This window comes from Gadus morhua, chromosome 19 (genome assembly GCF_902167405.1).
Source record: "Gadus morhua chromosome 19, gadMor3.0, whole genome shotgun sequence".
NCBI lineage: Eukaryota > Metazoa > Chordata > Actinopteri > Gadiformes > Gadidae > Gadus > Gadus morhua.
In genome coordinates, this window is record NC_044066.1 from 2,582,851 (window position 1) to 2,607,500 (window position 24,650).

Consider the following 24,650-nt stretch of genomic DNA (forward strand, 5'->3'; position numbering starts at 1 on the left):
TTCTATCTATATCTATATCTATATCTATATCTATATCTATTTAGCTATCTACGTACCACATCTGAAAGACACTTGTTAGAAATGTGTTAGTTACCGCGATCAATTGTGGAGCTGTGTAGATTAGCGGAGCAGTTTGCGTGACTGTGTGCGCTCATGTGGGAGGGGAGGGAGAGGGGGGAGAGGGGGGAGAGGGGGGAGAAGGGGGGGGGGGGGGGGGGGGGGGGCAGCGCTCGAGCTCTATGCGCTCAGTGTCACCGACGGAGGCAGGACGGAACACAACGCCGAGCCACAACATGGGTAATACGATGGTGGAGGAAAAGTTTGATATTGGAGTGGATTGCGTTTTTCGAAGTTATTTCATAGCTCTGTTTTCAAGTAGGCTAACGCTTTTATTCTTTTATTACAACCAAATATTAAAACGCATCCCAGTTGTGATTAATATTTGTATCGTATTACGGGACGATACGGTGTGACTGAGCAATAGTCAGGGTCCGGTTCCGCTGGTCCTTTAAACGGAGCAGCAGATCGGCCCAAACTGGGGACACTTTGGTACCGTGTAGGAGAGAGAGAGTATGAGAGAGTGAGTGTGTGCGAGAGAGAGAGAGAGAGAGAGAGAGAGAGAGAGAGAGAGAGAGAGAGAGAGAGAGAGAGAGAGAGAGAGAGAGAGAGAGAGAGAGAGGATCCGAGACAGCAAGAGCGGAGAGGAAGTTGCACCAGCCGGTTCAGGCAGCAGCGAGCTAGTAGATAAAAGCTCAGATAGTGATTGAAAGTGATGGTAAAGGATTTAGCTTGGGCATTAACGGAGGAGAGAGAGAGAGGGAGCGAAGGCGAAAAGGGGGGGGAGAGAGAGAGAGAGAGAGAGAGAGAGAGAGAGAGAGGGAGAGGGAGAGGGAGAGGGAGAGGGAGGGAGGGAGAGAGAGAGAGAGAGAGAGAGAGAGAGAGAGAGAGAGAGAGAGAGAGAGAGAGAGAGAGAGAGAGAGAGAGAGAGAGAGAGAGTGTGAGAGGATGGAGATTTTCCATAAACCTTTTTTCCCTCTGCCCTTGAGCATCAGGGTAAACCCGGGCTTGTAAAGTAGGAGAAGGGCGGGCACGAGCCTTCCTCAAAGTCCGTCATTTTACTTTTGATACTCCTTTAAGCCGTGAGGTTCATCTCTCCTCATCGCTGCAGATCGAGGACATCGATCTACCTGGCCGCCGTTCTCCTCCGTGTCATAAAAAAGTAAACGACAGAAGGCAAAAAACAAGCGGCTCTGCCATCAGATAAGCGGGAGTACAGTGATGACGGCCATGCTGAACCGTTACGAGTGGAGACGCTGAGGACGAACAAACTAACTGTCGTTACCTCCACCGCAGACAGTAAGTAGCCTTATCTCTCATCAACAAGCTCACAACAACAGAGGATTAGCAACAGAACGGCTAACATAACATCCCGTAGAAGTGACAGTGCGGAGAACTCTCTGGTTTAACGACATATTTGGATAACTTTAAGTCAAACCCCAAGTTACCACACGGGTATTATACTGACACACACGAACATCATACCAGCTGCTCTGCGCCGACACACCCCTACGGTGGTCCGAGGCTAACGATGACAACTACAGACAGTGTGTTAATTAAAGTTAAAGGGGAGATACATACCTATAGAAATGTTAGCTTAGGTGTGTGAATTGCTTAGGCGAGGGACGTGTCTATAGACATTTTATCACATACAGCAGTTGAGCTCAAGCGCAGATCACAACTCTGTGCGGGACCGTCTGGAGCACGTGCTTCAAACATAGGCTACTCCCTGTTTTTATATAACAATATACACTTTATAGACGTGATGAAATTCATTGAACTCTACCAAATTGCAGTTTTCTGCGTTTTCACTTACGACCCGCAGGGTTTAGGGCAAAATGGAGAAAACGTGAAAGTTTTCAATTTCAATACATTTGATTTAATTTGACATGGTTTAGCCATAGATTCAATAAACAGTGCATCAGAACACAGGTTTGAAGATGAATTTCAGAAAACATTGCTCCCTCTCTATTTTTAACTTCATATGTTCAAACTCTTTTTCTCTCTCTAGGACAATCAACAAAACTTGCCCTGGGTGTTACGTCCAATGGATATACCTTACGCTTTCGTACCCTCCCATTCAGCCAACCGGACCATCACCTCGGTCTACACCTCCTTGTGGGAAGGCAATCTCTGAGACCTTGTTTTTGTTAACCGCTGCGATAGACTGTGCTGCCCCGTACCCTGCGTCAGTATGGTGAAAGTTGATGCAGAGTTGCAAGTTGATGCAAGTGCAGAGCGCTTTACACCTCTACACCCTCCGTTCCTCAGATTCTACTAATTAGCCCCAGTGCAAAAATGAGTTGTGTCCTTGGGAAACTGTAAATATAGTCTTCCCCCACAACAACAGCCTTGTTCTTTCTTATATTAGAGGAGTGTGTAAGCCTTTGGGGGGTGCCCCATTCCGTCCCACCAGTTCACCCCAGTAAGACCCAGAGGGCAGTGATGAGGCGCTGAGACCAGAGAGGCTCGCCGGCTCCTTGATGAAGATCCACACCGCATGCAGAATTCCATGCGCTTCACCTTGCTCCTGAGAACCGTGGCCCGTCCCGCCCTCTACGGCCCCCCGAACCCAAGTCCGCCTGCTCGTACTCTGGCCCCCCCGCCGGCCCCGCCATGCCCCCCTGGACCCGCGTCGCCCTGCTGCTGCTGCACTGCGTGGCCTTAGCGCTGGGCCAGTACGAGCTGTGCAAGTCCCTGCTGAGCACGGACGATGGCTCTGTGTGGGAGCACTACGCCTGCCAGCCCAAGACCGCCTCCATGAAGGACCACATGCGCATCAAAGTGGACCCGCCGGGGATAACGTGCGGAAACCCGCCCGAGCGCTTCTGCACACTGGTCAGTAACATGCCACATCATTCATATTTAAGACGCCTGGTTTTATTTTGATGACTGCATGCAAACACTGACCGTTTATTCTTGATGTCTTTCAACGGTATTTTCTTGGACTACAATTGCCTTTCTTCAGGCTACTGTAGTCGTAGACTCCAGAGGTTTACATTAGCATTTACATTTTACATCACAGGCATTTAGCTGATTCTATTATCCAAAGCGACTTACAGTGGTCCGTACACATTCACTCAGCGCCGGCGGAGTCGACCACGCAGGGCGACAGACAGCTCGTCAGGAACAGTCAGGGTGAGGTGTCTTGCTCAGGGACACCTCGACACTAGGAGGAGCCGGGGATCTAACTAGTTTATCCACACAAAATCAACCACATAAAATATTAATTTGTCAGAGAGAATTTGCCTGAAGCAATATTGAATTCTGGTATCCTTTTATCATAGAAATTAGTGCAGATTTTAACCAGCCAGTTGAAGCCTAGAATTACTAGTGACTAAGATACTGCAATGCGACCTCTTTTTCAAAATAGAGGACGCCAGTAAACCTGTGAAATGAAGAATGCCTTTGACCTCCTATGGAGAGTTCTGGCCACAGAGGATTTTTAGTATAGAGTTGGCCGGTTCTTATGAAGTTTGGTGTGGTTTGACAGAGCCCCCAAATCAAACAGGAGGAAATTGTATTTCAGTCATATTTAATTTAATAAAACAACATGTAGTGTTTAGGTTCAAGGACACTGGCTCGGAGAGGAAGAGGGAGGGAAGGTCCTCTCCTCATGCCCGATTTAATAAACCTCAGTCTATAGGGCAGCTCACATATTGAACAAAAAAAAACTAAGTATAAACATAAAACCCAAATAAGGCTACTTTGATGCGTATTAAAAGAGCTTATTGCAAAGGTTATATTTTTATTCAATTTGTCAAACAGAAATATTTAATAATGCTCTTAAGGTCCGGGTTCTATTTTGTTGGCTTTGTTTGTTAATATTAGTTGAGGAAGTGTCTTTATAACGCAAAAATATACATAAAAGTGATTTAGGGCTAATAGAGAGAGAGAGAGATAGGGGAGCATCATTGAATGATATTAAGGATTTACATTTGAATAAAGACATTACCTTTGATATAAGTACTTGTCACATGCTTGGTTGTATTTCACAATATCATTTGGGGTTGTTATCTTTTTTAAACCCAATCGTCAACCTTAACCAACCACAACGTTGCCCACACACCCCCGACCCAGGACCGTACGATACACCCTCCCCCCATCAGGTTATAGGCCTAACTCATTCAGACAAATAACCGCCCGCAGGCGACGACAGGAGGAGGCGGAGGAGGAGGAGCGGATGTTGTTGTGCTTGGCTAACTAATGGTTAATGATTTGTTTAATGTAGAAGTAGCGGAAACCAGCGCCGTTTGAAGGAAGCCTCTTCAATGTATTCACTGGAGGAGAGGTGAGGGGGTGGATGGTGGGTGGGGTCTGAAGAAAGTCGCCTGCTGCCATAACGTATTGACGTCTGGCCTCTAATGGTCCCGGCCTGGAAACTTCCAGAACTATGTTCCTGAGCGAGCAACGATGAAATATTGATGGGTCCTTAATGGGCTTCCTTACCAGGGTTGTTGGTCCGGCGACTCTCTCTCTCATTGGCTGGATCCTGACTGGTGCTGCTAAACCAATGGATGGGGGGGGGGGGAGGGGGATGGACCTTAGTCAGCACTTTTGCGTCGGACAGCATACGTCCTCACCGCAGATGGTTGCATCTCTGCCTGTGGACGCTCGGTGTCTGGGGGGGGGGGGGGGGATGGATCACAGAGGACTACTGGGACCAGCAAGGTGGGGGGGGGGGGGGGGGGGGGGGGGGGGGTTATTAAAAGCTGACCCTAGCACGTTATAGAAAAAGAAAAAAGACTAAACCCAGACAACAGGAAATCATTATAATATCATATAATATAATTATAATTTAACTAATCATTTGCATTTCTGAACCAATGTTTTCCTGCAAGCGACCATAATTATTTATGCGATAGTGCAATCTTTAATGCATAGAAAATGTTTTTACTTTGAGCAGATGAATCCCTGATCCCCTCTGCATGCGTTCCCTCACGGTGTCACCACGCTATTGTCTCCTTCTTTATCCTGGAATCACCTGCTAGGCTGCGTTGGCTGATGTGATTAGTATACAGATCGTACTCAGAGTCTTTCTTCGTTGCCTCCTGCCATCTCCGTAGTTTTTTTTAACTGCGCTACAGCAGGGAAAAGTCGGTTCCACATTTCACCGGTGTGGATTCACCCATTTAGCATTCCCACATGTCATAAAAGAAAATAGAAAAAGACTGCATTACCCGATGCGCAGAGCTGTTCATCCTTAATAAGTCTGGAGACACATTGCGCTAGATGCAGAATAGTTTCTCTTCCCCTCCCTCACTTATATGAATACATCAGTATGTTACGAATGATACAGACGGAAAAAGGCAGTAATTTGTGATTTTGATTTCTGCATTGGTTCCCACTTGTTTGAACCCAACACCCTGCTTTTAAGGGTTGGGGGTCTCTCCACATTGTCCTTCTTCCACACCCTTTATCTCTCTGGCTGCTGGGGAATGCGGCATTCTGTTACACCGCCAAACATGCCAACGTATTGGAACACGACGGGCCCTCATGCTCGACTTTTAGGATGAGGCTACAGTCACTGGTCCTCTTAGAAAGCATATGGAGTTGGGTAGCAAGATCTTTCTTCTGTTTTATTCTCCCTCTTCTCATGTACTGAAACTCTATGTAACCGACTAGAAAACGGGTTGAGATTGATAGAGAGAATAGGGTTTGGGAAGAGGGAGAGAGTCAGGAAGGGATTGTGTGTATGTGTGTGTGTGCGTATGTGTGTGTGTGTGTGTGTGTGTGTGTGTTTGCGTGTGTGTGTGTGTGTGTGTGTGTGTGTGTGTGTGTGTGTGTGTGTGTGTGTGTGTGTGTGTGTGTGTGTGTGTGTGTGTGTGTGTGTGTTGTGGAGAGGGATAGCTAATGATCAGGGAAGGGTAAGAAGCATCCCAGCTTAGCTAAGCAGAAAGATGAAATCAGACCAGTGTTGCAAAGTAGTACACACCCTGTTTGTACAGGAATGCCGCATTCACAAAAGCCCTTTCTTTATTACCATATGGTAATGTATCGCTGCACTGTGTGCTGTGTGTTCCTTTTAATGAAAGCAATCAGTCTCTGCTTGAGGATAGACAGTTATTTACATACGGGACTCCCAAACATGCATACATGTGTGTTTAATAAAAGAACCACACAAAGGAACTGCTGTAATGGAGAACAAAGTACAGTAGGGAGATCTGCACGAACTGTCGGTGTGTGTCTCAGTGTGCAACAACAACAACGAAAAAAACAAAAAGGCACCTTCCTGTTCCACAACAGATATGCCCATTTTAGAAGGTAGAAATCAGCCAGATCTAAAAATAGACATGAGAGAGAGCGAGAGAGAGAGAGAGAGAGAGCGCAAAAGAGGGAGTCATACAGCAGCGGAAGAGGAACGGGAGGAAGATGGCAGCTGGTGGAGTGTAGATCAGTGGATCAGACCAAACTGGGCCTATAGCCACGCGGCCCCGCCCCTCCACCAGCCCCAACTGGCCCCGCCTGGTCAGGGCCCTTCGCCCTACCCAGAGGGGGTCGGACGGAGGGACATCACCACGCACCAACCACCACCCTGAAGGAGTGAAGTCCAGGCAGACGCTGCTCTGATGGTGCCCAGCTAGGGGGTGGGAGAGAGAGAGAGAGAGAGAGAGAGAGAGAGAGAGAGAGAGAGAGAGAGAGAGAGAGAGAGAGAGAGAGAGAGAGAGAGAGAGAGAGAGAGAGAGAGAGAGAGAGAGAGAGAGAGAGAGAGAGAGAGAGAGAGAGAGAGAGAGAGAGAGAGAGAGAGAGAGAGAGAGAGCACTGGGCATCATTAACGGACAGTACTAGTATGAGCCAGAGAGAAAAATGATATTTAGACTGAGGGGTTTGAGTGATAATGAGATCCAGGAGGGGAGGGAGGAAGGTATGGGTGTGGTGGAGGGGGAGGTGCAGTTTGAGGCGGATAGAGGAGAGGAGGAGGGGGGGTGATGGTGATGTCATACCTTGGCAGGCGGAGCTGAAAGCGATGGTGTTGGGATGTGTTGGCAGAAGGGAGAGGCTGGTTATAAGTGAGACTTATCCCAGGCTGAGGTGATACTAAGACGGATTGGCCACACGATACCAGACAGCCTTAAGGTGGAATCAGCCTGCAGACACACACTCACTAAACACATCCGCTGGTCCTGTGTGTGCCCACGTGTGTGTGTGTGTGTGTGTGTGTGTGTGTGTGTGTGTGTGTGTGTGTGTGTGTGTGTGTGTGTGTGTGTGTGTGTGTGTGTGTGTGTGTGTGTGTGTGTGTGTGTGTGTGTGTGTGTGTGTGTGTGTGCGCATGTGCGTGTTCACACACATGCATTATTTGTTGAAGACACTTCTATAGACTGGCTCTTGTTGAGGCTACATTGTGTGCTATAGAATCATAAGCCTGATGTACTAGGTGCATGGAGACACAGACACATGTACCACCAAAAAAAAACTACAAAATCAAAGATTCTAAGTAGAAAAGCAATATTGCATTCTCCTAGCCCTCTGTGGTTTATCTTTATTGGGAAGGTCATTTAATTTGATGTTTCAACAAAACAAAAATAAATTGTGTTCTCTGACTTTGGATCTCAAGCCTTATTCCCCTTGCCGGTACTATAACCTGGACACCTTCATAAGTCAATCGAAGACAGGAGGGATGTTCCACTGAGTAGTGGGGGGGGTAGATACTAAGAGGCCTCTACATATTAGCAACCAAGAAGCCTCATAATTCAAAGGATTAAAGACTTCTACATGATGACATTTCATATTTTTTTTAAAATTCTCACATACTATACCGTTCAAAGACGATTTCATGTTTTCAGTGAAAAGTCACACTTTTATTCAACGGTTTTCAGCTGTGCTAACATAATTGCACAAGGGTTTTTTAATCATCGATTAGCCTTTTAACACGATTAGCTAAACTATGTACCATTAGAACACTGTAGTGATGGTTGCTGGAAATGAGCCTCTGTACACCTATGTAGATATCCCATTTAAAATCAGCCGTTTCCAGCCAGCATAGCTGGAATGACATTTGTAAGTGACCCCAAACTTTTGAACGGTACTGTATACCAGAATTGATATCAACGTTTACCCACCCATAAGAGAATAGGATCCACACGTTAGTGAAAGAGATTGTGTGACCAACTCTTAACTGTCAACGTGTTGACTAGTAACATGTCGTCTGCTGAATTCATCATTGCATCAAGTGAAGAAATACACTCCCTAACACTGGAATACACCGGCCCGCATGCATCACTGAAACACAAGATAATGCCCTCACCAAGGAACTCAGCTATCTAGTTGCTCAGGACAACCACATATGTTCATGGTTTGTTGAAACAGGGGACGGCTTAGCTCAGGAGGTAGATCGGGTTGGCTGGTAACCAGGAAGGTTGCTAGTTCGATCCCCGGCTCTTCCTATCTGAGTGTCGAGGTGACCCTGAGCAAGACACCTCCCCCTGACTGCTCGTGACGAGCTGGCTGTCGCCCTGCATGGTTGACTCCACCGTGAATGTGTGTATGGATGTAAGTCTCTTGTAAGTCGCTTTGGATAAAAGCGTCTGCTAAATGCCCTCAATGTAAATGTAAAATGTAAATGTAACAGAGGTTGTTTGTCAGGTGTTCCTTCGATCTCTACTTCATACGAACACCAAAGGGCTGAGGCCTGGTTCAGCCGAGGCCTGGAACAGTTTACGGCTGGTACAGGTTAGGGCTGAAACCGGTTAGGGCTGGTACAGGTTAAGGCTGGTACAGGTTAGGGCTGGTAAAGGTTAAGGCTGGTACGGGTTAGGGCTGGTACGGGTTAGGGCTGGTACAGGTTAGGGCTGGTACAGGTTAGGGCTGGTACGGCTGGGGCCCGGTACAGGTTAGGGCTGGTACAGATTAGTGATGGTACACCTGGGCCCGGGACAGCTGGGGCCCGGGACAGGTTAGGGCAGGAACAGGAACAGGTACAGCGACCACCACCCATACCAGCTGAGGGGAAGGAGTCCCCCCGCAAATGCACACAAGTCAGACAGCATCCGCTCACAAGATCCAATCAGGAGAAGCTTCCTCGTTAGCCACAGCCCAAGCGTGTGAGAAACAAAACAATGCATATGGTCTGGAGACTGATCACAGGGTCACCTATTGAATCTGTTACCAAGTTGTTTTATCAGAATAAAACAATGCAATGTGGTCTGGAGAATGACATCATGGTCACCTATTGATTCTGTTACTACGTTGTTTTAATAATCAAGAGTTATCTTTGAATCTGTTACTACGCTGCTTTATCAGAACAATCAAGAGTTATCTCTGAAGATGTTAGGAGGTCCCTTGGCATTTGGGCTGTTGTTGTTGTTGTTGTTGTCGTGGAGATAGGATCCTAGTAAGGATGATTGCTGTAGGGGCTTAGTCGTGCTGGCCACCTGCTTCAAGCATTTGGCCAGGCTGTGTGTGCGTGAGTGTGTGTGTGTGTGTGTGTGTGTGTGTGTGTGTGTGTGTGTGTGTGTGTGTGTGTGTGTGTGTGTGTGTGTGTGTGTGTGTGTGTGTGTGTGTGTGTGTGTGTGTGTGTGTGTGTGTATGTCTGGGGGACAAGGCAAAGTATTGTCTGGACACAGCAGAGGATAAGGGTAATACACAGGGCTTAAGCTGACCTGGAATGCAAGAATCCCATTGATGAAGCAGAGCGTGTTCATCACCCTATCTGCTCGCAACATGGGGGTACAGAGAGGCTTCTGCCATCATCCACTCAGCTCAGAGATTTAAACTGTACTTTATTGATATTGTCAAAAACAAAACAGAACTGTGTGCCTGTGTGTGGGTACTAAGTCTATACTATGAACTTAGCATTTTCCTATCGAGATACACAATTAATTCCTGTGCGTTCACACGTGAACACTCAGGGGGCATGGCCGGGCGTACTCCCTCTCATTCAACCACACACACGGTGTGAGGGCTAATCTATATGAAGTGCTGTATCTGGGACAGCATGACACCGGGATCATTTTCAACAGGATTTGTAGGTGGAGGAGGGTCATGCGGGGAACAAGGCCTTACTTATCCACTCCTGTGTGTGTTAACTTCCGAGGTCATCTGCTGCTACACTAATGGAGGACACAAAAGAAGCATAGCAGGTCCACCGTACAGCTGCTGTTTTCTATAAACCCACCCCCCGCACTTTGATGACAAACGCTACACAATCTGTGTCAGTCTGCAGACCTCGTGAACCTGACGTTGAGGCTTAACATTTGAGAGGAACACCGTTGCCGTAACGTAGTGATGCATTTCTGCTCCAACAACGATCACTGTCTCTCTGTCTCTCTCTCTGTCTCTCTCTCTGTCTCTCTCTCTGTCTCTCTCTCTCTAACATGTCGTAACCTCCTCCAGTTCTGTTGTGTATGTGCTTAGGAAGTCATTATAAAGATAATTACCTTATCTCAGACGAGGAACAACAAGGCCCGCTCGTGTCTATTCGGACCCGATAAAAGAGAGAGGGGGAGAAAACGAGGTTCGGAGAAGTAGGGAGAGAGAGTTAGAGATACTGACCGTAGAGTCCGTCAAGGCAGCGGAAAAGAGACATTGTGATTCCACAGAAGAATGATACTGTATCCCTTATGACATGGGTAGACGGGCTCCCTGCGATGTACCTCAGTGTCCTACAGCCTTCCTCAGCACCACCTCAGTGTTTAGCTTGTGTTTGGAGTTTTTTCCCCCGCCCCTGGTGTCACGCTATAAATCAGATGATTTATAATCTCACCCTGGCAGGATTGTTACTTCTGCTCTTTGTTATTGGGGCAGCGAGTGGCCGTGAGTGACTGCTTGCTCTCCACGGCGCAGTCCAATGACTTTATACAAACAAAACCACCGTCTGCATAATATTGCTTCTCAGACCCAAGACATAGAAACAGGGATTTAATTCAGCCAAGAGATACATGATGTATGCCTGCATTATCTACAATGTACATGATGCTAGTATTATTTAATTCAGATACAGTATATTTTCTCTGCGTCATCATTTTGTTCATCGTAGTATTTACTTACAAATGTCCTCTCTTTGCTATTGTGACAGATTTATACAGTAATACTGTCAGGAGCATTTCTTGTCTGTAAGAGTAAATAAAGTGTTTTAGCAGCATAGGCTTTTAGCATAGGTGTACAGATTGTCAGCCTGTGCTTGATATATCTGAGGATAAGAGACATTTTGCAAAAGTACTCTATAAATGTGCAGCATAATTCAAAATGTATTTGCCGCTGTTTTTTTAATAGTTAAATTGACTATTGAAGTCATACATTTGAACAGAAATCTGTAGTATAATATCTTGCACATAACATTACAAAAAAACTCTGCAAGCATAAGGAAAACATGGGTTCCCAACATTTGACTTTGGGTGTTGTCAGACCTTTTGCGTACCATCTCATATGCAAACAGATAAATACACCAGCAGCCCCTTTATTCACAATTATTTCTGCAATGGAGGCAAACAGTGAAAAGATAAAGTCAGCAACAATGTCTTATTTAGAAAACATAAATTATTAAAAAACATCAATGGAAAACATTAATTTAGAAAATATGACAGTTACTGTCAATTTGTATTTTTCAAGAAAGAAATCCCATATGCAGTACCAGCACATACCACCAGTGTTGCGCATACCACAGGTTGAAAAACACTGAACTCAAACATGCAAAAGCCAAGCAATTTTTATTTTTAAATTATGTGTGACACTTTTAAATTCATGTTGTGTGATTCCTCCCAGAAGACCTTTTTTTGTTATGATTCTCTTCTCCTCCTCAGGCTGATTAGAGTACAAGGTTAACTGACAGAAGCACAGGCTGCCATGATGCCACCAAGAGAAGTGTCTGGAATAAAAGTGTTCGAGCAGATCAGGGGAATTGAAGCTGCATTTTCTAGGCCACCTTCCCGCTCATCAAAGTTGTTTGTTTGTTGTTGTTTTTATCCCTAATGTGATCGGATATAGGACTGGCTTGTTCTCAAAATCAGACAAACCTTCATGTTGTTACTGATACCACTCAAAGATGATATGAAGAAATCATTATAACTAAATGAAAGAAAAGGATGTGAGAATATGATGAAAGGGAGTGAGTATGAAAACCCTCAAACTTGTAACCGAAGCTTATAAATCAAATTATTAAACACTTCAAACTTTATTCATATTATTTAATGATTATTACTTTCAATATATGATAATTTGAGAGTTAATAGGTGAAGGTCAAAATAATATGAGCTGCATTAAAGATAGCCGTACACAAAAACGTTTTGTTAAAGTTAATAAACCATTACTGGCAGAGGCAAAACCTAATACACTTCAAATTCCCAGAGTATATAATTTAATTTTAAACAGGGTTATATAATGTGGTCCCTTCAGAATCTCTCTAGATTGAAGACAGGTGGGAACGGGGCTGCAGTTCTCCTAGGGAAGATGGAAAACACTGAAGTACTAGTCTGAGAGACATCCTGGAGATGTTGGCAAACAGAGATCACAACAGGATTTAGATGAGGGATCAGGCGTCTCTAGAGAACAGGAAGGAGTTAGGCAACTCATCTTCCTGTTCACTCCTAGAATTTCATTCCAAGAATTGTGTCTTATTAGAAAAGTAGCAGGGACAAAACCATTTCTGAATATTCCCAAAGAAAACCCCTGAAGGTTTAAAGGTATACCTTTGTAAACGTACAGCACTATTTAGACCAGTGGCCACTCAAAGCGTACTCAAACTAGTGCCTTGCATTTAACCATTGATACACACATACATTGACGGCTGTGTCAGCCAAGTTAGGAGTCAGCGAGACCCTCTGGAGCAGTCATGGTTTGGTGTCTTGCTCAGGGAAACCTTGACATTTTGCTAGTGGGAGCTGCGGGTCGAACCAGCATCTGGAATCCTTTGGGCTGCCAGATAACCCACTCCACCCCTTGAGCCCCTTACCCTTACCATAACCCCAACCCACTTCTAACCTCCTGATCTAATTTCAATTTGATATTAGATAGAAGGTCAAGTGTACATCTCTAAATTGTATCTGCTGTAAGTTGCTGGTTTCCAATGCTAACCCCATCAGTCCCCAGCTGATTCTCTCCCCCTGGTTGTGTTGCAGGAGAACCCGTACATGTGCAGTGACGAGTGTGACGCCTCAAACCCCGACCTGGCCCACCCGCCCCAGCTCATGCAGGACCAGCAGCGCACAGGGCTACTCACCTACTGGCAGACGGTCACCTGGAGCCGCTACCCGGAGCCCCTGCTGGCCAACATCTCCCTGTCCTGGAACAAGAGCTTGGAGCTCAGCGGCGACATACAGATCACCTTCGAGTACGGCCGGCCCACCATCATGGTGCTGGAAAAGTCGACGGACTACGGCCGCAGCTGGCATCCCTTCCAGTACTACGCCGACGACTGCCTGGACGCCTTCAGCCTGCCAGCCAAGCAGGTGCGCGACCTGTCGGCCGCCAACATCACACGGGTCCTCTGCACCGAGCAGTACTCCCGTTGGGTGGGCTCCAAGAGCGAGAAGAACGTCACGTTTGAGGTGCGCTCGCGCTTCGCCGTGTTCGCGGGGGTGCGGCTGCAGAACATGGACAACCTTTACACACGCATGGAGAGCATGAAGGGACTGAGGGACTTTTTCACCTTCACCAACCTGAGGCTGAGGCTGCTGAGGCCCGCCCTGGGGGGCACCTACGTGCAGCGGGAAAACCTCCTCAAGTACTTCTACGCCATCTCCAACATTGAGGTACCAGCAAGGTGAGGAGGATCTTCGTTTCACTTGATTGACGTGTGATGACCTGAGGGTTTTGTTGATGGTTCCCTTTCCCTAAAGATATTTACGAATGAGTGAGTGTATGATGTGTATCTGTCTGTGTGTGGTTTTCACCACCTCAATATCTAGGATAAGTAGATGCATTGTGAAAATAGACAGATTGAGAAGAAGTTCTTCTCAATCTGTGTATTTGATGGTTCTTCTGAAGAACCATCAAAGGCAGAGCCTGGGCAGCGATCAAAACGTAAAAAAAGGGTATGCATTCTTTGCATTGAACTACTGTATAGCGGGAATAATATACTGTGGGCATCCACTAATCTGAAAAAATCACAAATAGAACTGCTGGCTGTCCATGTTCCACGTTAAATAGCACTATTTGTTCTCTCATGCAGCTGTCAGATATGTATAACAATCAAGAGACAACTATAGTAACTGCACTCACACACACACACACACACATACACACACACAAAAACACACAAACTAACACACACACAACACGCAAGCACACAATCACACGCACGCACACACACCCACAAAAACCCTCATGCAAACAACCACACACACTCATGCATACACACACACACAACCCCCCCCACACACACACACACATACACACACACCATAACGCACACACATAAAAGCGAACCTTAATCCGAGGGGCATTTCCAATGACCCCATCTCTCCCAGCGCGGCTCCTGCTCGGCCTGTCATTGGCCTGCTAACCCGATGATTAACGACACAAACACACAGCCACGGTGGTCCAAGCGTTCCCCCCGCCAGCCCCACCACCGCCACTCTCCATGCCAGGAGAGGTGTGGGCGGAGAACCCTTACATGGCAACTCTGTGACAGTGAAGGATGGCCCCTGAGCCGTCAGAGCCTGCTTAGCATCGCACGGCTATCGCGCGCACCTCTCAGAATTATCATTCCAATCAATACGGCGCGGTGACATTTGAATGGTATTTAACATCCTTGTTCAGAAGGGTCGGGCCTGAAGAGATGGGAGGGAGTAGAATGTGTGTGTGGTGCTGGAGGGGGGCGGGGGCACGGGACGCGTGTGAGTGGTTAACACAGGAGGAGGTGCTGCAGGGGGGTGTCTGTATGTGGTTGGCGGGGGGGTTAGGGAGGCCGGGATGGGGGTGTTTGATGAGGTCCTCAGTGGATGCTGAGACAGCATACGTACACGCTAACAGCTAGCCTTCAACACTCACACACAAAAACAAACACACACATGCACACACACACACACACACACACACACACACACACACACACACACACACACACACACACACACACACACACACACACACACACACACACACACAGAAACAGATGCACACAAAGGAACACACAGCTACACGCATGCATAAACAGATACGAGCACACACTTTCAGACAAACAGATACACACACACACACATTCAAGCATAGACAGATACAAACAAAAACTTGCACACATAAACAGATCCAGAGACACACAAACAAACACACATTTGTGCATACAGATACAAACACACCCTTGCACACAAACTGACACACACACACACACACACACACACACACACACACACACACACACACACACACACACACACACACACACACACACACACACACACACACACACATACAGCCCTCTGGCACTGTGGAGAAGGCCTGCAGGTATTGATCACAGGCACTTTTTAGGCTCAGCACGGAATCAGAGAGAGAAGGAACCACAAAAAGGAAGAGACAGGGCGAGAGAGGGATAGAGAAAGAGAGAGAGAGAGCGAGAGAGAGGGATGGAGAGAGGGAGCGAGGGAGAGAAGAAGAGAAAGAGATAAAGGAGAGAGAGAGGGAGAGAGGGAAAGAAAGATCAACCTCCACCCAAGGGTGAAACCACGGTGTCCACAGCGATGCCAGAATCTCAGATAACTTTAATGATCAGCTATATTCTACTTTATTTTGAAGTTGATTCACGACTTCTTAGAGTAGTGTTTGTGCACTCGCCACATACAAGCCTTTATCAGCTCACTGTTTACATCCCCAGTGTGATGTCACACCAAATGTGTACTCCATAACCCCTTCGAGAAATCTCTTCATATTTCCCTACTTGCAGAATAGCTTTTTTCCCTCTCTTCTATCTTTTTGACCCCGGTGTCACTTCCTCCCCTCCTGTGCTATCTCAATGCTGTCTAGATGCTATCTAGAGGCTAGCAGTGGCTGCCGCTGGTGGCAGCTGGTGACAGTGTGTGACTGCGCTGGATCTGGTATCAGAGGGGACCCAAATATAGCCCCGCAGCGATGACTGAGACCAGTCCGTCTTCCGTCCCACCCACCTTCCCACCCCGGCCCCCCACACCTCCGTAACATAATCACTAATCAATAAGCTATTCTGGGCAACCTGCAGGACTATTGGGTGCTGATGTTCGGGGGCCGGGGGGGGTGGGGGGGGGGGGGGGGTCCTCGCTAGTACAGTACAATCAGGAGTGTCTGAAGCTTACGGCTGGGAAATTGATTTTGGGGGGTTGGCGGGGGGTGATTGAGGGTCGGGGGGCTAGACGATTAGTCTAGCCCCCCTATGTTCCTTGGACAAAGGCCTTAGCTATTTCATCTCATCTCATCTGGCCTTAGTAACATATTGGGATTTCCAATGCTTAAATTTGAATAATGAATATTCCACTCGAACCGTGGGGCTTCGCATGGGCGGGCGCAGGGGCCAAATGGGTTTTATGTGATCAAGAGCGAGTGGCAGTGTAACCGCAGGTCACCACAGTAATAAGATACGCTGATGCTATCGACGGTAGGAAGGGGGGGAGCGCTGGTACTGGCTTCCTGGCCGGGTTATATGTCCCCAGGCTCCTCAGCTCCCTCCAGCTAGAAACCGCCTCAAAATAAACGATTATTTAGTTAACGCAAGGCAATGGACTAAGTTTAGTACGCAATGACAGAACAGAGAAGAAAGACAAAAATATGATCCAAGCTCTGAGATCCCATTTGTCATCTTCCCGGGATGAGAGCAGGTTGTTTTTGGCTGTGTGTGTTTAATCTGACACTGCGTTGTCAGAGTGACTGGCTGTGCCCTAAAGAGCTGGCAGAGCAGGTGTGCGGGAAGCCAGGTAGTCAGGACTAAATAGTGCTGCTTTATCAATAAATGCGTAACCTGATAGGCCATTAAGTGCCAATGCAGGAAAGGGAGGTTTGATGCGATGGGTGGGTGGTGGTAAGTTTAGATTTGTGGATGTGCTGAAGTCAAGTCAAACTAGATCTCTTTATGGGCTGAGCGAGGTCGCACAAGGTAGAGGACAGCCAAGGAACGGAGTAAGGGATTGACGAGCACAGGGTGGGGGGTGCAGGAAGAAGAAGAGGAAGGGCGGGTTGGACAGAGTGAGGTCGATAGAATATTATAGGATTCAGCACAACATTCGTTGTACTGCAAAGAAAACCTCAAGGTTGCCTATAATGAGCTCCTAGACAGCATGCATACAAAACTTAAGTTACATTTCGGTTTTTTTGTGTCCAAAAAGAATTGGACCCAGTAGAGCACTCTGGAGGTTGAGCCACACTTTTCAAATCCATCTTGTTCAATATCATGGATGTGCCACGGGGAAGTCATCGCCCAGCATCAAAGAGAAGAAGTAGAGGAGGAGGAGGAGGAGGAGGAGAAGGGCAGAGATGTGTTAACCCTCTGTCATCATTTACATCAGTGGAATTAGATTTGCTGGCTCAGGCCTATTGGTAAGCATCCATGCTCCCCCCGTCTCCTCATCCCCACCCGCCGCTCGCCCATCTGTCAGCAGATCCTCACTGGACGCTGGAGTCCGACTACAGAGTGGACGGCAGCCTGTAGTCTGTATTATGGATTAGGAGGGAGGTCGTGGATTGGGCCTGTGTAATCAAATAAGCTGCAGGTTATAGACTGGCTCTTTATAATGGAATAGAGGCAGGACTTTGGGGCCCAGGAAGAGCCACCTAAGTGGATCAGAGCCGGGAGGCCAAAAGAGGGACTAAGACGTAGACTGTTGGAAAGTTGGTGAGAATGAAGAGCAAGGACTGCATGGGCGCTTCAGTCACCCTTCACTCCTTCCTCCGGTATCATTGGACAGCCATGGAAGGTAACATTATGGAGAAGATAAGCACTTGGTTTAACTCTTGGCTTCACTAGCAATCAACTTTCCGATGGCTAAAGACACAAACATGTGGGTTGTGGATAGGGACTATCCCAGGTACTTTTTGCAAAGTCCCTTAATGCTAGTGTTAGGTCCCTAATTTCAACAAATATAACTGATAGATGAATTCTATCAGCAGGATAACACAACATCCGTAATGAAAGACAGGATCTTGTTTGGTAGGCCTCATCATGTCGCCGTTCTGACCTGTAATTAAGTTTTATGGTTGGCTCGACGAAATAGCAAGTGCTATAAATGCAAATGCTCCTTCTTCCTCCTTTTGGTGGTTGTACAGGAGCGTGTTGGTTCACGCCTGCGTCTTGTTTGTCTGTGTGGTGCGTGCACGTCTGTTTCTCCCCCCGCTCCTTCCTCCGCGCCCCCTGCTGTGAAATCTAATGTGCTCAGAGGTTTAAATGTTTCTTCTCAGTCTCTGCTAGAGTGGACCAGAATAGACTTAGGAAGCAAACGGAGGGAACAGAAAGCCTGCAGCGGGTGCCTTTTGGATTAGGATTCTGATTGCACTTTAGAATAACTGTGACTTCTTTTCTATTGTAAAGCAGAAGTTAAATCCTCTATTGTGATGCATTGTTCATGCATTACTATTATGAATAACTATTAGGGAGCTATTCATAATCAGTTATAAATTATTAATAAATGAATAAGATAATGGTTTAAGGATCATTTGTAAAGCCCAAGTTAATGATGACATCTTTTTGCAATTTGTTAATAATGCTTTATAAAAACTCAAGTCATGATTAGTTTAGGTAGGAGAAACTAAAGTGAAGACTATCTATGCCTTACTTAGCAATTATTAATGACAGCTACTGGCTGTACCTATCAATTCAGGTGGTAAGAGATCATGAGTCAAGTCTTCTGTGTGAGGACATCTAAAGTCAGGACTATCTATGACTTACTTAGCATTTATAAATGACATTAAAAGACTGAAAATACCTTGTGTGTACAATTAAAGCTGTTCCAAATAATGATAGGTAGTACGTTAAAGTTCTCATTTTAAATGAGCTCACACAAAATACTTCAATTCGATTCAATTCAATTCAAATCACTTTATTCATCCCCAAGGGGCAATTAAACCAGCAGTAAACCTGAATGTATCATGAATTCCTATTATTTATTAATTCTAAAAAATTATGAAGAATTATTATATAAATAGTTTGTAAATCATGATCTTCAACGCTTCATAGATGATCCTGTAAACCCCTTTCTCAGTATCTCATGTATATGTATTACTAATTATTAATTGCGTACTGAGTATTGATGTTGGAACAAGACTTTATAAATGCTTAGAATTCGCTATTTACTACTACTTTATTTCTGCTTCAGAGTTGCAGTTATTCTAGAGTGCAGCAATCACCAGGAAAACAATAAAAGGACTTGTTATGTTACATAAGCAATCTGAAGAAGGAGCAAGCATGATGGGGCAGAAGAGGAACACACTCCTCTCCCTCCTCCTCCTCCTCCTCCTCCTCCCCCCTCCTCCTCCCCCCTCCTCCTCCTCCCCCTCCTCCTACTCCACCTTCTCCTCCTCCTCCTCCTCCTCCTCCTCCCTCCCTCCTCCTCCTCCCCCTCCTCCTACTCCACCTTCTCCTCCTCATCCTCCTCCTCCTCCTCCTCCCTCCCTCCTCCTCCTCCCCCTCCTTCTACTCCACCTTCTCCTCCTTCTCCTCCTCCTACCCCTCCTCCTGTAGAAGTAGAACAGAGGCTCTCTATCCGCTCTCTTTCTCTCTCTGGCTTTATTTCTCTCTGTCTCTCTCTGGCCCTCCTTTGTTGTTTTCTTCTTTGAGCCTCTGGTCTTTTTTAAGGTCTTGATTATCCATAGTATCGCGTGACTTTGACTTTGAAAACTGTCACACTGATTTTGAATTATGCCAAAGTTTTCTTTTGTGTCCTTTTTCGTTTGAGAGTGAAGGTGAGAGGATGGGATGTAAGCCTGGGGATCAGGATAGAGAGAGAGCTAGAGAGAGAGCGAGAGAGAGAGAGAGAGAGAGAGAGAGAGAGAGAGAGAGAGAGAGAGAGAGAGAGAGAGAGAGAGAGAGAGAGAGAGAGAGAGAGAGAGAGAGAGAGAGAGAGATGATGGATTAACTTCTAGTTTCATGAGACTAGCTGGGGAGCCACTGATTCTGTGATGAATGATGTGAGCTTCTGTAAATATTATTCTATACCTGGCTGCTGTGGAGCGGTCTACCACCTGCTTCTGTCTAGAGCTCTTCATCCTCTTCCTTGTATTCATCCAATCCCATTGCTTTGACCAGTAATTGGCCCACTTCATCAGGAACAGCACACCTTTGCCCATGCATGACAATGACGTTTACATTGTCTGATCTGGGTTGTGAACACATGTTCACATTTGACAAGTAGGGTTCATTTCTTGACCTATACATGGAAACACACATGGCCCCTCTGTCCCTTTGAATGCGCCTGTATGTGTGAGGAAGCCCCTCCCACTCTGCCTCCCCCTCTCTCCCCCGCCCCCCTCTGTTCTCTACCTCTGGGATGGCTTAGGCCTGGAAACAGATCACTTTTTAAATCATTCATGAGCATCTCTCCGGAAGCGAAAGGCATGCAGAAACCTGGGAGGGGGGGCTTATGGGAGGGGAGGGGGACGCGATGAAGAATGTGTCGTTGGCCGGTTTCATACCCGGTGATTTATGACACAACGGTTGTAACTGATTTGATAATAGAGGTTTATAATCCCCTCACAGGAGGTGGAAGAAGACAAAAAAAAACGTAAGTCAGCAATTTTCTGATTTGACTTTTCCCCTTTTTGCTGCCGTAGATTAACTTCTGTTTCTTTCCTTTAATTATTTTCTTCATAAAACCCTCATTGTGACTTTCTCCTGTCTTCTTCTCCTCTTGACTCAAAATATTTCAGCCTATTCCTGTAAACACCTTCAGAGCTCCTGGTAGAGCCTTCACTGGGCGGGGAGAGGAGGGGTGAGGAGGGATTCTCCTGGTAGAGCCTTCACTGGGCGGGGAGAGGAGGGCTGAGGAGGGGTGAGGAGGGGTGAGGAGGGATTCTCCTGGTAGAGCCTTCACTGGGCAGGGAGAGGAGGGCTGAAGAGGGCTGAGGAGGGGTGAGGAGGGATTCTCCTGGTGCTACCAGCTGGGTTCATGCTGAAAAGCATGCTGGGAATTGAAAGTGAGAGAACATGAGGTGGAGAGAGAGTGCACGCAGAAGAGTGACAGAGAGAGTGATTGAGAGAGAGAAGGAGAGAGAGCAAGAGAGAGAGAGCGAGAGAGAGAGTGAGAGTGTCCTTGGAAAGACGGTTTGTTCTCTGTCAGCCAGATTAATTAGCATAGTATTACTATATGACGAGGTGTGTTCAAAACCCGCAATGGGTGTGCTACAGTAGAACTGTCCCTGTGGGTGTAGACAGCCAGGATAAACAACACATCAACAGGAAGGAGGGATGAGAGGGGGCGGAGCCACAGACAGGTAGTCCCGTGTTGTATTTGTGGATGTCATTTAAACGGCATGTGTTGGTTCCTCACTGAAGGACAGTGTGGAGGTTTGAAGGTCAAACTACTTTTCTATTCATTTATTCTTTATAATTGAATCACCAAGACACCTGGAAGTACACATCGAGACGTTAAGAAATAATATTGTTTATTTTATATAAGAAGTTAGCCCAATGTAATCAAAACAACACAAACAATTACCAACCACTTTTGGGAATTCTTTTAGAGGGTAGCGGGTCATTGCAAATTATATTACCAAGCAAACTTATTTGAACGTAATGTTCTGTAATTGTGCACTCCTACATCTCAAAGCTTTTGTGAACCATTTCTATCTTTAAATATAACTTTGAGTAGAAAATAAAAAGGCCCCAAGTTTCAGTCTTGCTGCTAATTGTCCAGCTAACTGGGTGTGTGGTTTGAAGCTATATATTCCCTCCCTCCTTCCTCTCCTCTGATCTTCTTCTTCCTCCTCCTCTCACCTCCTCCTCTCCTGGCCCAGGGGCTGAGGGGAGATCATTCCCTTTCTCTCTCTCTCTCTCTCTCTCCCTCTCTCTCTTTCTCTCTCTCTCTCAAATGACTAATGATGTTCCTTCAGTCTCAAGGATTTAGCTGGATAATTATATTAACCCTTGTCCTCTGGCTGATCTTAGCTAGGGTGTTCCAAGCTCCACCCCAGGATAAAGACCACACCAGCCTCGGCCATCCCTCCCTGGCTGCCACCCTCCAACCAGAGTCTTAGGCCCAATCCCATTTCTACCCCTTACCCCTTCCCCTTACCCCTCCCCCTTGTTTTGAAGGGGTAAGCGGTAGAAATGGGATTGGGCCTTAGTATACAGTACACACTGTGGACATGCCGGTGCTAGGATCCCGGCTGCTCGATTTAGCATTTTAAATATTCATTCTCTCATTTGAGAAAAATTGTGGAAGCGTTTATATAAACACTTCGCTGTGTCTGTGTCAAAACTGAGAAGAAAGAGGGGTGTGTAAAATAATGTAGACTAAGGAGATTGTATCTCACTACCACCTGAAATAAACTGAAACAGAAGTGACTAAAGGAAGTGTGACCCAACCTGAACAAACGCTCTAACTGCTCAATGTGTGAGTGGAGGAACAACTCTGATGATCATGTTGTGCTCGTTCTTCCTTCTGCTCTTCTGTTCGGAGGCGGGAGACTCATATGTTAATTGCTGGATGAATAAAGTATTTATCTTAAGATCCTTGTTAGCACAGGTGGATGTTTACTATCAATGACAACTATTACGATTATAAACAGCATAGTCACAAAGTTAGAGGAGGAAAATACAAATCATATGTGGCTGAACAGGGTGCACAGGGTTAAAACAGTGTACTTGTTTTGCAAATAAGTTGAACCAACTAGTGAGAAATGAGACGCGCAGAGCGGTAGGTTTGAGCGTGCGCAATGCAGGATTTGAACAATTTAATTATATTCCGTTATACACACGCTATATAAACCCTCACGCCATCATGCATGCACATTTTAATGAACCCTCGCTCACTTACACACATCCCCACACATTCACCCACACACTCACCCACACACAGATACACAAACACGCATTGGGCCCTATTTTAATGTTCTGAAACGCAAGTGAGAAGCGCCAAGCGCAAGTAGCTTTGTTGGCGGTTCTATGGCGATGTTGCTATTTTACCGGCTCTTGCGCCCGGCGCAAATCTAAAAAGGGTTGGTCTGAACTCTGAAGTAGCCTAATTACCCGTAGGTGTGGTTTGGGCGTAATGTGCAATAAACCAATGAGAGTGCCATCTCCCATCCCCTTTAAGAGCCATGAGCGCATTTAAATCTGACGAGTTGATATTTTCACAGCGCGTTTGTAGTCTTCGATGAGACAGATGCATGGCCACCACCTCAAATGGCTCAGTTTATGGCCAAATAATATGGCCTAATTCACACATGGAATAGCGTTTTCGTCTACAACTTCAGAAGTACTGAGTCCTCAAATAAATTTTGGCAAAGAAAACTTAACACACATATGAATGCGGTAACTGTGGTTCTATTTAATAATATACGCAATACATTAACAAACATCGTTTCTTACCAGTATTGTATGCATTATCGTTATCGACTTGTGTTCCTAATATGCATGTGTCCCCCCGTTAATATACATTGCCATGGACTGTATTATGCGTTACGTGTTTAGTTTGCGTGTGTTTAAACAGATGGACACACACACGCGCGCCCGCATTCATTCATTCTTTTCAACACTCACTCGCAGTAAAACAATATTTTCTCACGATCAAATACTCATCAATCCTAAAAGTTTTGGGCTTGTGCACGACGATATGTGTTTGCTGTACGGTGTTTGCAGATGCATTGATTTAAAAGTACAACTTATTATTGCTGTATCAGCTGTTCTTTCCCAAATAATCTACCAAGAATGTGCAGCTAGGTAGATGAGAGAAGCAAAGTGTATGCGCGAGGTGCACAAGCAATTTTATGCATGCGCCCTTAAAATAGCATCTGAACAATGCGCAACTGACTTTAAACCAGGTATTTCCTGGTTTGTGGCGCAATTGTTTTCTGAAACTGCAAAATAGCACCAGGGAACGTTTGCGCCAGAGCACGCCTCCTCCTTTTGCCGAACCGCCCCTTGGGGCGCAAGATCATTACCTAATTTACCGACGTGTGGCACTGGAGGGAAAAGAACGCTCTACGCCAGTTGCAAACTAGCAACGGCACATGCGTCAGTGTAGAAAGTCAATTGCGCTGGATGCAAGATAGGGCCCATTGGCTCACACACACACACACACACACACACACACACACACACACACACACACACACACACACACACACACACACACACACACACACACACACACACAATCTCTCTCTCTATCTCCCTCTTGCACAAACACACACACACAAACACTCTCTCTATATCTCCCTCTTGCAAACACACACAAACAAATACACACAAACTCCCTGTCTCTATCTCTTACACACACACACACACACACACACACACACACACACACACACACACACACACGCACACGCACACACACACTCTCTCACTAACATACTCACACACCCATATACTTTCATTGTGAAACAAAAACATTGCTACTGAGTGGATAACCACCACCTTGGGGGGCCAGCAGGGGGGCCCGCACAAGAAGAACCCCACTATCAAATCAAACCTCTGCAGTCCCTCTGTTTCTGTCGCCTCATCGTTTCCACTCCCCTTCAGTTCTTTTTTCTCTCTCTATCTT

The 24,650-nt window shown here is 46.2% G+C and overlaps 1 protein-coding gene across 1 annotated transcript in view; it reads left to right on the forward strand.

Annotated features, from left to right (window-relative positions):
* Positions 1–246: 246 nt before the first annotated feature.
* Positions 247–24,650, forward strand: part of ntng2b (netrin g2b) — a 52,746-nt gene continuing 28,342 nt past the window's right edge. Inside the window, exons 1-4 of the mRNA XM_030341403.1 lie at positions 247–297; positions 1,169–1,356; positions 2,069–2,895; positions 13,110–13,753. Coding sequence (XP_030197263.1) covers positions 2,674–2,895; positions 13,110–13,753 — 866 coding nt within the window. The 5' untranslated portion in view covers positions 247–297; positions 1,169–1,356; positions 2,069–2,673. The remainder of the gene's footprint in view (positions 298–1,168; positions 1,357–2,068; positions 2,896–13,109; positions 13,754–24,650) is intronic.